We start from the raw sequence: 14199 nt of genomic DNA, 5'->3' as shown, positions 1-14199 counted from the left end.
CAAGATTATTATTGCATGTAAGTATAACAGTTTTGTTTATTTGATCAAATAATGCACAAAAAAAAACGCGCAATTCTTTTGAAAACTTTCTTTTATTACTAACATCTCCATTAGAATGTTGTGTCACTCATCTGACTATCAATTGGTGACTATTATAAAAAGACAATTGAAGTTAATAAAGCTTATAGATTCAAATAACGGGACATGTGAATAATACATAGTGTGCAGTTTCGCGGAATTTTTTTTCCGCGAAACAAAACCAAAGTAAAATTTACCAGTAGAGAATTTGTCTATAACAAAATCGTTATGTTATAGACAAATTCTCTACTGGTAAAATTGTAAACGATGTTCAAATGAACACCATGTGTTGAATTTTTTTGTTAATGCTGTACAAATTCAAGACTTTATGCTGCCATTTTAAGCAAAGAAAGTTAAACTTACTCGGGTAATTTAAGACAAGCCTGGCTAACAGTGTTCGGTTGCACCACTAAACATTTCTTTTGAGCATAACTGTTTTTGGAAAACAATTCACTTAAATGAACGAAATCAGGCAAAAGTTGTTAAAAATTAAAATATTAATTTTTTACGACTTGATGGGTCATGACGGATTTTGTCTTTTTTTGAAAAAGGAGAATATCTTTAAAAATAATCGCAATTCACAACTATTTCAGTAATGTTCAGTGTAGTACACTTCGATAGTTGTTATCATCCACTTGTACAACTTGGGATTTGTGGTACGATAAGAAAATTCGACGTTTTTTATAAACTTTCGGTGTTGCCCCTAACACTACTGAAAGGAGCGAACATCGTTAACGACACTTTGAGATATAAAGTCGATAAGCAAATTTAAGGCATGTTTTTTTGTCGGGTGAACCATGTGATCAAATTTACATTTTTACTTGACAGCACCAGGTTGTAATCAAATAACAAATGTTGAAAAGCTAATAAAGAGGTAATAACTTTGGGAAATGAGTCTCTTCTCACGTTGGTAAAAAAAATTACATAATGATAAGTCAAAGTATCATAACAAGCTAAGCATAAGTCAAAGTATCATAACGAGCAAACAATCTTATATAGCCAATCTTTTAGGATTGCTTGTTGACCTGTGTTTAAGAGATTTAAACCTGCCTATGAAATTTTAGATTTTTAAATATTTTGTAGTTGTTTCAAGCAAAACAAAAGTCATTTTCTAGTTTAAAAGTTTTACAAAAAATAAAAAATATGTTAAATATGTTATAATATATAATAATAATTATAATATATGTTATAATATATGTCAAATATGTTAAATCAGTTGTCTTGTTGCAATGTTTATTTTTTTGTATTTGATTATCATTTGAAAATGAGTTTAATGTTTCACCTAATCTTTTCTAGTTTTTGATTCATTCTCTGTTGTAGTATACTTGGTATTTGTTGCAGGTACATACATACATACATACATACATGCATACATACATACATACATACATACATACATACATACATACATACATACATACATACATACATACATACATACATACATACATACATACATACATACATACATACATACATACATACATACATACATACATACATACATACATACATACATACATACATACATACATACATACATACATACATACATACATACATACATACATACATACATACATACATACATACATACATACATACATACATACATACATACATACATACATACATACATACATACATCTAAGTTGAGTGATTTTATATATGTTGTGTGATTTATTATATGTTGTTTATTTTTCAATTAGTACTACAAGTTTTGTGAAATTTTCATTTTTCAGCAAATGTAATAATAATAAAGAACAAGACAAGTTTTGAAAGTACATGGAAAAGTTGCAATATCCAAATGTTTATCATCACTTATTTGTCTTTAGTCAACCTTGAAGTTTTAATTTGTAATGAAAAATAAATATCAAGCACTCTTCAAAATGCAATATATTGGAATAAGATCATAGTATCAAGCAGAATGTTTCATTGCAAAAGTAAGAAATGAAAATATGAAATGCTAATTAATCTTTTTTTTTTTTTTAATCACTTTAGATAATTGTGTTAAATCTCACAATGACGTTTTGCTAAAAATTTCATTCTTCCATCCAGCTTCTCAAAAAGCATGGAATATTTTCAATAAAAACATATTTTAAATTGGTAAATATAAACATTTATATTTAACTAAGATAAAATACTATTTTTATTAAATATAAATGTTTATATTTACCTGTATATTTTTTATCTTTTATCGGCTGTTTCTATAAAAACAATGTCAGCCTTCGGAAACGGTATACTTAATGTCAAATTCACAATTTTTTCGAGGTGAAAACACGTCACACGCGTTTAAACAAAAATAACACGAACAAAAACGAAATTTTCTCAGACTGGTCTTAAATCACCCGAGTACTTCTCCTGAGGTGAAAATGGCTGAAATCTATTATAAATTGCACTGAGAACCTTAAAGGTATGCGCTTATTAACTAATCCATAATACGCGAACATAACTAATCCATTCAGGATTAAGGGAGAGTTGCATTCTAAGAAAGTTTTCATAAATGTGTAGTGGAATTCGAAAGTATTGACTATAAAACATTGGGAAGTGTGAATCATTTTAATATCAGTAAATGCTATAGAAAGACCAGTTTTGTGAAGTTTTGGAATTAAATTGAGTTCTAGTAAATTTCAAATATTTGATCAAACTGTACATCCATTTGTTATTTTTTTACCTAAAAAAGATAAAACCCAATATTTATGTATATGGATTCGTTTAAACTTGCTTTTAAAAAACTTTTAGCAAACTTTATAAATTTTCCCTGTCTAATTATAAAGTTTATGACCGTCATCTGAATGTTAGGCTTGAAGTGATCTTCTTTATTGGAGCAGAATTGTTAAAGTTTTTTATATGATGGCCTCTTCGAATTAGAAAATAGGCTCGAAAAGACCGGAGATAATAATCGCTTTTTTTAAATGCAATACTTCCGGCTTAGAAGTATGAAAAAAAGTTTGTAGTAATAAAATCTGGTTTGAGAATCTTAATATCAACGATTAAGTTTTTAATCTTTTCCTTGTTTACGGGTTGAGGGTTCTTCCAGAGTTTATTAGCTACGTGAATATTTACAGCGATGTTGAAAAAAATGACTGAAAACAGACTTTTTAGTTTTAAACTGTAATTTTTAAAGAAAGAAAGTAGTAAAATATTACTCAAAAAAAGGTTTGTAGCAACAACAGTGATGTGTTTTGACTTTTTTTTATTCTAAAACACGCAAATTTTTTTTTAAATGGCCATGGAAAGGGCTGTGGAAAGGATTACACTGAGGATAAACTTTTATTGGCCAGAAACGTTTATTGATCAGATCCGTAAACAAGGCAAATACTATAAAGATATTGTTCTGCCACGGTTACCAATGCATTTAATTTTGAACAGGTGTGTAGCTATAAGTAAACTTTTTTTTCTGAGCAATATTTCTTATGAACATTTTTATATGAGTGTGTTTTTTAAACTTTTTCTATAAATTTATTTACATATTTCTAATATATTAAAACAAATCAGGATTTTTAAAAACGATTAAAATAATTGACAACTTCGATTTTCCATTCCCTATCTTTTATTACATATCTTTCAAAACTTTTTATTTTCCATTTACATTCGTTTCATATCTCTTAAACAGATTGCTATATTATTTTTTGTAGCCAATGTTGATGGATGATTGATTCCTAAAACATTCGTTCGTATTTTATCAACTTGATAATAAATTTCTAAAGCTTCATTACATTTTCCCATTCGATACAAACAGCTTGCTATATTATTTTTTGTAGCCAATGTTGATGGATGATTGATACCTAAAATATCCGTTTGTGTTTTATCAACTTGATAATATATTTCTAAACCTTCATTATATTTTCCCATATTGTTCAAGCAGAGTGCTATATTATTTTTTGTATTCAATGTTGATGGATGATTAATACCTATAATATCCGTTTGTATTTTATCAACTTGATAATAAATTTCTAAAGCTTCATTATATTTTCCCATTCCATACAAACAGAGTGCTATGTTATTTTTTGTATCCAATGTTGATGGATGATTGATACCTAAAATATCCGTTTGTATTTTATCAATTTGATAATAAATTTCTAAAGCTTCATTATATTTTCCCATATCATTCAAACAGAGTGCTATATTATTTTTTGTATTCAATGTTGATGGATGATTGATACCTAAAATATCCGTTTTTATTTTATCAACTTGATAATAAATTTCTAATGCTTCATTATATTTTCCCATTCCATACAAACAGACTGCTATATTATTTTTTGTATCCAATATTGATGGATGATTGATTCCTAAAACATTCGTTCGTATTTTATCAACTTGATAATAAATTTCTAAAGCTTCATTACATTTTCCCATATCATTCAAACAGAGTGCTATATTATTTTTTGTAGCCAATGTTGATGGAAGATTGATACCTATAATATCCGTTTGTATTTTATCAACTTGATAATAAATTTCTAAAGCTTCATTATATTTTCCCATTCCATACAAACAGACTGCTATATTATTTTTTGTATCCAATGTTGATGGATGATTGATTCCTAAAACATTCGTTCGTATTTTATCAACTTGATAATAAATTTCTAAAGCTTCATTATATTTTCCCATATCATTCAAACAGAGTGCTATATTATTTTTTGTATTCAATGTTGATGGATGATTGATACCTAAAATATCCGTTTGTGTTTTATCAACTTGATAATATATTTCTAAACCTTCATTATATTTTCCCATATTGTTCAAGCAGAGTGCTATGTTATTTTTTGTATCCAATGTTGATGGATGATTGATACCTAAAATATCCGTTTGTATTTTATCAATTTGATAATAAATTTCTAAAGCTTCATTATATTTTCCCATATCATTCAAACAGAGTGCTATATTATTTTTTGTATTCAAAGTTGATGGATGATTGATACCTAAAATATCCGTTTTTATTTTATCAACTTGATAATAAATTTCTAATGCTTCATTATATTTTCCCATTCCATACAAACAGACTGCTATATTATTTTTTGTATCCAATATTGATGGATGATTGATTCCTAAAACATTCGTTCGTATTTTATCAACTTGATAATAAATTTCTAAAGCTTCATTATATTTTCCCATTCGATACAAACAGCTTGCTATATGATTTTTCGTATCTAATGTTGATGGATGATTGATACCTAAAATATCCGTTTGTATTTTATCAACTTGATAATAAATTTCTAAAGCATCATTATATTTTCCCATTTCATTCAAACAGATTGCTATACTATGTTTTGATTTTAAGGTTATTTCATTTTCAGTTCCATAAGATTTTGTGTTATACTTTTCAATGGCATCGAGAATGTTTATTGCTTCTCGAAAAAAACCTTTGTTTGATAAGAAACTTTGGATTCTCTCACTCTGTTGATGGAACACTTCACACATTTTTGGTTTGTTAATATGAAACATATGGATGAAATGGTTACAGAAGTGCTTTCCATCGTCAATGTGTTCCTTTACCACTTCCAACTCTAGTTTTAGAAAATGGGCGATGTTTACGTTGCATATTTCTGTTATTTCTTTGTGTTTTTGATAACATTTACACGCTAACTGGGTCATTTCGTGCATCGCGTATCTATCATTGTCATCGTCGAAACGATCAAGCAACGAATAACTTACTAGTAAACTTATTGCTCGATTTATCAAAAGCTCTTCGTTTATTTTCAAGTGTTTTGAAATACCCTGAATAAACTTTTTTGTAATGTGTTGACCGTCGCAATACGATAAATGGTTCAAAATTTCCATCGATTTTTCATTCGATGTTTCTATTTTGTTTAATACTATGCTAATTGATGTTATAGTAGACTTTGTTCCCTGTTCAGTTTGGATACCTTCCTCGAGCATTTCGAAAGAATATGATCGAAAGAGATCTATATATTCCTTCAAAGAAACGCTGTTGCTGCTTATATAGAGAATGGCTTGATTAATGGCGAGTGGATGATATTGAAGCACTTTGGTTATTTCTTTTAGTTTTTCGTCATCGTTTGTTAATATTTGTTTAATATTTTTTTTTGCAAAAAGTAACGCATCTTGAGGCGAGAAAGAATTAACTTGAATTTGATTAACATTGGTAGACCATGATTTCCATTGCGATGTTACCAAAGTAAATGCATTTTTTTTATTTGATACGTATTTTTCAAAATTCTTCACACTCTCATCGTCGACGTTGTCGAAGATGTAAAGCGTTTTTTCTCTTTCAAAGTAGTGATGTATTTTTCTAGAAATTACTTCAATATCAAACGGATTGCCTTGAGGATCTCTTACGCTTAACCCTAGTTGGTGACAGAGATTAGTCATAGAAACTTGTATTTTATCAAATGCTGCATCCACCCACACAATACTATCAAAATAGTCGTTATAAAATGCTGCATATTTTCTAGCGAGCTGAGTCTTTCCAATTCCAGACATTCCAGTTAAAATCGTGACTGATTTACCCGCATCGTTTGTTTGGCACACGTATTTATGAATTTGATTAAGTTCGTCCTCACGTGAAAAGAAGGCTTTTGTCGGCGGCAGGATACCGAAAATGGAGTGTCGGGATATTAACTCTAAAATACGAAAACATTTAATTTTTAACTACAAGGTGACATTTTTGAGGAATGTTTAGAAGTCAGTTTTTGAAAGTGTTTTGAAAAAGTTGAAAAAAACTTTTGTTCGTTAGAAGTTTATGCAGTATTACTCTTTGGGGAAGGGTGGGAGGTTATAATCGTGCAATGCAGGACGGCTGCAAAAAAAATTAAGTTAAGGAATCACATTCAGCTTTTATGTCATATTTTTAAATAATGTTGTTAACTTAGTAACTAAATATAATAATGCTATAAATAACTAAGTTTTTGATTTATTTCATTTGGGAATTTAATCCGCAAAATTGCTAAATGACTTTGCTGAGAAAAAGGCCCGAAAGATCTGTGACAAATTTGCCATATAAATATAAGAGAGTTTGTCCTTTTCAAAAATGTTCGTGTTAGGAAAAAAATCTTTTAATGGTCTGCAACTTTTTTTTTATATTTTGTGTTTTTTGTTGTTTTTTTTTTATCTCTAATAAATATTCAGAGGCCGCAGGAGAACATCGGTATGCAACAGCTGCACAAAAATTATCAAGCTCAAAATACCTACTTCGTTCGCATTCACTGATCAAATCTTCACGCTTGCAAAAAAGTAATCCTCTTTTCATATCTCGCCATTTTTTTGATGAATTACTTTTACGCCATTGGTTCAATATTTGCAAAGTTTGTTCTCTCGTCGTTTCAAATTCTTCTTTTACATTATCGATTGTTGAGTCATCAATCAAAAGACATCGAGCAAACTTTTGCCAATCATATGTCAACAAATCAGCAAGCGTTGTAAACACATCTTGTGGAAACTTTTCAACTAAGAGAGAAGGTTTTTTTTGGAAATCGAAAATCTGTCTCGAATGGGAAATATTAAAAATATTTTATTACCCTTTATATCGTCGAACTCGTTCTCCATGACAACTTCGTCTTTTAAAGCCGTTCTACGAAAAAGAGGTCCGTTAATTGCAATGATAAATTTCAGTAAAACGCTCTTCAGTTCATCAGCTTTGTTAGCAAACTATTTTCACGGTTAATAAACGAGTACGAAGAAATAGGTGCTGCGTCAAAATATTTAGAGGAGTTTTAGAAGTGAAATAAACAGTTTGATATCAGATATTTCAGGAACTCCCTTAGTCACTGAAACAAAACTGTCATCCAAGTAAACTTCCTATTGATGGAATACATTTTATTGACTGTTAAAGTGGTTTGACTTATGGCGACTCTGCACCTTAAGAACAAAAAAGATGCCAATAATCCATCTTCCCAAAAGCAACTATATCAAAAGAAACTTGAGCAATTCTCAAGAATGCAGCAGTACCTGCACGATTGAGATCTGCATAAATTAGGACTTGTGGCAATATTTTGAAATAATTATTAATAAAGCAATGAAGAACAGTTTTGAAGTCCAAAACGAAGCACTAAGAAGCTTTTAATTGTAAGACAAATTTTCAATTGAAAGACGTGTTTTCAAAAGGGACATAAGTCATACATGTTTTCTTTTATCTTTTTAACTATATTTATGACAGTTTATAATGTGAGAGGTTTTTCAAGAAGGGTTCTAAATCTGATTTCTGATATTAGGTTTCTGGTATTAAAATTTTCATGTTCCAGATTTGTTATTCAGTTACGAACTTTGTAATTATTCATGTACTCTCACTTCATCATGCCTTTGTTATTCACTTCAGTAAAGTCATATTTTCCTCTTTTTTCACCGGCTTTTCTAACTATAAAGCTAAAATTGTTGAAAAATCAGGTAACAAATAACAAGAGTACAACAAAAGTAGATGACCTACCGGTTCATTTCGCACTATATTATCTCCATTATCGCACTATATTATCTCCATTTTCCTTATTACAAAAGTTCTTTTCTGCGATCTTTTTGTGAACAGTTGGTTGATCGACAAAACAAGTATTGAATTCTACTGTTTTTCTCGAACTGATATAAACCAGCACGTTGAAAATTTCAAACTGAATCATGCAACAGCAAACCATAGAAAACAAAAAAGCAAAAACCCATTAAATCAATAAAATGTTTGAACTGGTTTTAGTATAATGAAAAATTACCAACCGAAATCTGCGATGAACCAAACGGAGATCGGTAAGTTCTTATTTCAGCTGTTTTTTTGTTTTTGTTTTAGTTGTTGAAAGTTTCACTTAAAACGTTTCAAGTTACGTCACGATATTGCAATCAAAAAGTTCAGTTAAAATAAAACAATTCGAAATAAAAGCAATCGTTCAAAATATAAAGGAACCATTAGAAATTTACAAATAAAAATAAATAACATTAACAAATTTGACAATCAAAGTTTTTAGTTGTCTTCAGTTCGCTATGTCTTTAAAGAAACGCGTTTTTTCTCGCTCCAGCTTCCTAGTGTTTTCTGGATCAAGTGAATCTAGCTCATTTATCTAGTTAACTTTATTGCATTGAGGTTAAACTCTGTTGTTGATTTTTTTAAAACTGATGTCAGATTATTTTATTTTTTAAAACAATTGGCGTCGATGAGTAAGAGTCTTAATCAAATAAAAGTAGGGGCTTAACAAAACAAAAGGATGGAATTATATTATTATGGCGAAAAACTGTATTCACTGTAATTAATATATAAAATTGAAATGTAATTAAAATTTTCATTCGAAATAGGTCTCAGCAACCCTCATTTCGAGCAACGTTTACAACAAGCCCTCAAGAACTGCGAATAGAGATGGGAATCGAACCCATTTTTAAAGTTCGGGTTCGGTTCGGTTCGGTATCAACACATTTGTTTTTTTATTGGTTACAAAGCTTTACATCCACAATGATAAAACACAAATAAATTAAAGTAATATTAAGTGGTTAAAGCATTGCAAATTATTTGAAATAACTTGCAGTGCTTTTATACTGCAACTTCAAAAGTTCAAAAAACAATGCAGTTGCTAATAGCTGCAGTTAAAGTGCACAAAACATTAAAACAGTAACTTTCTGAACACAGATAATGGTAGCTTAAGTAGCTTACTGTCAGTCTAGTAATCAGGCCTGCATGCTGTATTTGAGAAACATCAGCATTTCAAATGTTTCTGGGTTTAAGCGACATCTTCGCTCACTCATCGTCACCCCACACACTGAAAGCACTCTTTCATTGGCAGTACTTGTAGCAGGACTAGCCAACAACTTTTTACCAATCAATGCCATCATCGGAAGCTTATGTTCACGCTGATTGTCTTTCCAGAATTGCAATGTATCACACCCTGTCACGTGCAGTGTTAACTATTTGTCAAGTTCATGTCTTGTGTCATTACTGTCGGCCTTAGACAATCTAATGGCAGCTGTTTTAATGTTTGCTAGCAAATCATACGATTCAGGGTCAGCTTTATTCTTCTTTGAAGGAGGCAGCTGATCTGAATGACTGCATTCACTAAAGCTGTCTTTACTAAAGAGTCCTTGCGTATCACCTGATTTAGTGAAGATATAATTTTGTTTACCAAACTACGCATCTCTGAATAAACAAAATTGCGATCTTCTGTATTGACGAAAGACAAGTATTTGTAAGAAGAAACAGTAAGTGTTGATAGCTTGCGCAAAGGATGAGTAATAAATTTTTTATTCAAGCTGGACAGAAAAGATGCCTTCAAATCACGCATACTGTCACTGTCTGAACCATTGATCTTACAGACTGACCGAAGACAATATAGTATTGGCCATACACTAAATTAGCACCAGAAGATTTCAAAGTCTTTTCAACAGCTCTATTCAGATAATGACCTGCACAGTTAAGTCTAACATCGTTGCGATAAGCCAACTTCGTATCACTCTCTTTGTCAGTCACAAATACCGAGTTGTCACTTCTTATATTCTGAGGAAAAAGTTTTTTAAGTATTTCAGTTGTCTTTACTTTTACGGCAATGCCAGTTTTAGACTCACTAAACTCAAATAATCCATCACGTTTACTTATAAAACAATAACTACTGTTTAAGTAATGTGATTTAAAACTCTGACAAGAGTATTTTAAAATGTCATCGGTCCAGTGATCAGTTGTTATTGCGACATGAGTAACCCCAGCAGGTTTGTCTTTCAGCTTTCGAACACATTTGTTGTAAAACTTTGGAAGTATTGTCTTAGAAAGCATTGTTCGATCACACATAATATCCTCAAGTTGCAACAATCCATATTTCGATCCAATATCAATCATTGTTTGAGCTATGTGACGGAACCCATCATCCTGAACACACGAGAATGGTTGAATGTCTTTAACAATCATGCACAGGGTTGCACGCTGAGCACTTTCACGTATGTGTTTAGAAGCCTGTAAAGCATAAAGTAATAAACAATAGACATTAAATACATTGCAATACATAATGGCTTTTTTTTTTGTACTACAAAAAAGATTGTATTTCTAAAATATTACTAAAAACTTGTAACAAATATATTTTGCTATCAATGGCAGCAAGTAACAAGCGGAAAATTAAACAGTAAATAGAAAAAAGCAAGATCCGCTTACTATATAACTACATTATTATAACCTGTCTTTTTAGGTAAAAAGCTTGTCGTTTTTAATTGTCCAGGTTGTGTATTGATCTTATTAATGTTGATGTATTATGTCTTTCTAGAGTTTTAGTATGACCAATTTGGCACTGACAACCATAATCCACACTGGTTACAAACGGCAAACTCCTTGACAACCTGTTGATTACAACATGATCACTCGTAGTTATACAAAACTCAAATAAAATCTATTGTAACTAAGGTCAATTGTCACTATTTAGCATCAGTTAATTATCAAACTTGAATGCTGCTCGGTTTGGCATTGTATGCAATAGGCAATGCCTAAGAAATGTAAGTGATTATTGATTAATTTAAATATTTATAAACCCCCCCCCCCTGTGCCCCCCCCACCTCTTGAAGGCCCGCAAATGATTAAAAAACATTTCCAGTTTGGTTAGTAATGTTATGTATTGTAAACTTATGGAGAGGTTAGAACTATTTTCTTCTATTTCCCATTTAAAAAGTTGGTTGAAAGTTTTTGGTTTTTCTCTAAAAGTAAGAGTTATTTAAAATTTTAGCTTAGTTTTTAATGAAATAGGAACTTATGCTTTAAATAATTTCTATTTAAACAAATTATTTAGAGAAAAAATTAAAAAATAAAATATATTTTAAAAGTAATTATTACTTGCTAAAATTACTTTTAAAATATATTTTATTTTTTGATTTTCTCCCAATATTTAAAATGAGAAAACAAAATAATTTTAACTTCATCGTATGTTACGTATAAGGTTATGTATTATGTTATGTATTATGTTATGTATTGCAGAGATATGCGAATTGCGAAAGTTTCACTTTTGCAAACCTCTACTTGGCTTAGTTAGGGTTAGGACAGTTGATTTGATTCGGTTCGTTCCCAACAATTTTAAAGTGCAGGTTTGGTTTGGTAAAAACTACAGATAAAATAATCAAGGGAGATTTGTTTCAAAGTCGAGGCTTCGACATCACTAAAAGTTGTGTGTGAACGTGATTCGAAGTCTTTAAAAGTTGTATAAAATTTAATTAAACGGTATTCAAAATTGTATTACTTCGAACAAAATATATTTTCGCGGTTTTCAAAATCGTAAAAAGTTATAAGAAATTTTAATTTGATGGTTTTCAAAATTGTATCAGTTCAATTAAAGTATATTTTCGCAGTTTTCAAAATTGTATAAATTCGAAAATGGCGTTTTTTAAAATTGTTTAAAATTTCTAACGACTCTCAAATTCGCTTCCAAATATGTAACTGTCTTCGAAATCGTTTGAATAAACGAAACGAGTGCATACAAAAAGTAAACAAACGAACGTCGCGTGACTTCGTTCAGATTTTAAGCTCAATGACTTCAACTTCAAGTTCTATAAACAAAAGTTAAAATTGAAGTGAAGTGATAAGCTATATTTTAAGTTGAACTTGTATATTGCTGAACCAGTCCTATTATACTCTTCCCTTCTATTCTCCTAAACTCCAAATCTATTTCCCTTAGATTTGGAAAAAAACACAATCTATGAGAAGCTACCTATGTTCAGGTTCAAAGACATCGATATAAAGTAAAGCGAAGTGATAACTGCTTTGGTATATGCTAGCAATATCTGCCATTCTAAGTTCTAATTTCTAAATAATAAAAATTTGAAGTATACACTACAGTAGTATTACAGAAATAAAGAATCAACAAAAGATATACTAAGACCCTTGCATTTATTTAACAATCGTTCTAGATTTCAAAAATCCAATTCATTAAACATGTGAAAAAACTGTTTGCATATTATAGATTATCTAATCTAAAACAATCCTAGCATGCTACCCTATTAAAGAATATTTAGTCGTCCGCTTCCAGTCTTTCATTCTCATTTTTTTGTGCTAGTTCCTGGCCTTGGTAGCCTAAATGATGTCTGTCTCACCTTTCCAGTTCAACAATACTGGAGATTTCATTTTTAATGTAGCGGTATCATCATCATCATCATCATCATCATCATCATCATCATCATCATCATCATCATCATATCTTAGTCTGAGTCATCATCATCATTATTTTAATCTCTGTCTTAAGCAGGTTTAGCTGCCATTTGCTTTTCCTTCGAGCGGTATTCCGAAACTGGCAGAAAGAAGTTTAACAGATCAAAGTTCTCGTTGATCAAGACTAACTTCTCAGTGGTTTTTGGAGACAACCCGCATTTCTTTTTGTGGACCATCTGTCCAGCTTCACTAAAGGCCCGCTCACTTGCCTTGAGGACTTAAGGCTGGCAGGCAATAATACTCCCGTGCAAGTCCTGCCAAAATGGGCATCTCTTTGCGATGTGTCCTCCACCAGTCAAGGACATTAACCTTCGAATCTATCATAGTTGTTTCTCTGAATTTTGCCCACTCAACGGTAATTGGAGGACCCTCAGCTGTAGCATTTGTCTGCCTGAATTGACTGGACACAGTCTAAAAAGAAGGAGGAAGTGAAACGTTTAGGAAAATTGGTATAACTTCGCTTACTTTAATCTAAAACTGTTTAAATTGAAATAACTTTTAAAAGTTCGTTTAACTTTTACCCGTTTTTCGAGTTCTAATATGAGCTCAACCATGAAAGGACCTACTCCAGTGATACTGTTCTTTCTAATTTCTTTGACCCTTAGAGAAGCAGACCCATCTACGAAATGAACAAAGGCTGTCAGTGCTCAATCCATTGTAATTTTCTTATCACTCGACATTAGCTCAGAGATGATTCGGCATGAGGACAGGAGTGGCAGAGTAGTTTTAACCAGCTCAAATTGGTCATAAACTCTTAGAAAACTTTGTTTGAAATTATAAAATGTTTGTAAAAACTTGACATTAAGTCGTAAAACTTCGCATTTGTATCTAATTAAAAAGTTACCATTCATCTGGAGGCACTTCTTTTCCAAAACACCTTCAGCAAGAGGAGAGTGATAGACTAAGGTTGAGATTGTCCTGCATGCATCGATAGCAAACTTGATATCAAGCTTTTTGTTGACAGTCCTTTCCAGGGCCATGTTAAGCTTGTGGTCAATGCACGTGATTGAACCACTTTCAAGATC

General features: G+C 30.9%; 1 protein-coding gene across 1 annotated transcript in view; it reads right to left on the bottom strand.

The window, feature by feature from the left end:
- Positions 1–14199, bottom strand: part of LOC149877854 (uncharacterized) — a 53087-nt gene that overhangs the window by 30600 nt on the left and 8288 nt on the right. The window contains exons 2-5 of the mRNA XM_090073615.1: positions 8462–10945; positions 7557–7609; positions 7231–7485; positions 3671–6662 (exon numbers count right to left, since the gene is read on the bottom strand). Coding sequence (XP_089929741.1) covers positions 3671–6662; positions 7231–7485; positions 7557–7609; positions 8462–8469 — 3308 coding nt within the window. The 5' untranslated portion in view covers positions 8470–10945. The remainder of the gene's footprint in view (positions 1–3670; positions 6663–7230; positions 7486–7556; positions 7610–8461; positions 10946–14199) is intronic.

This window comes from Hydra viridissima, unplaced genomic scaffold, assembly GCF_058129835.1.
Source record: "Hydra viridissima isolate aposymbiotic clone 2 unplaced genomic scaffold, HvirCarnegie_v1 scaffold_16, whole genome shotgun sequence".
In the NCBI taxonomy this organism is placed as follows: domain Eukaryota; kingdom Metazoa; phylum Cnidaria; class Hydrozoa; order Anthoathecata; family Hydridae; genus Hydra; species Hydra viridissima.
The sequence above is the reverse complement of the archived record's forward strand: the minus strand, read 5'-3'. Positions and strand labels throughout refer to the sequence as shown.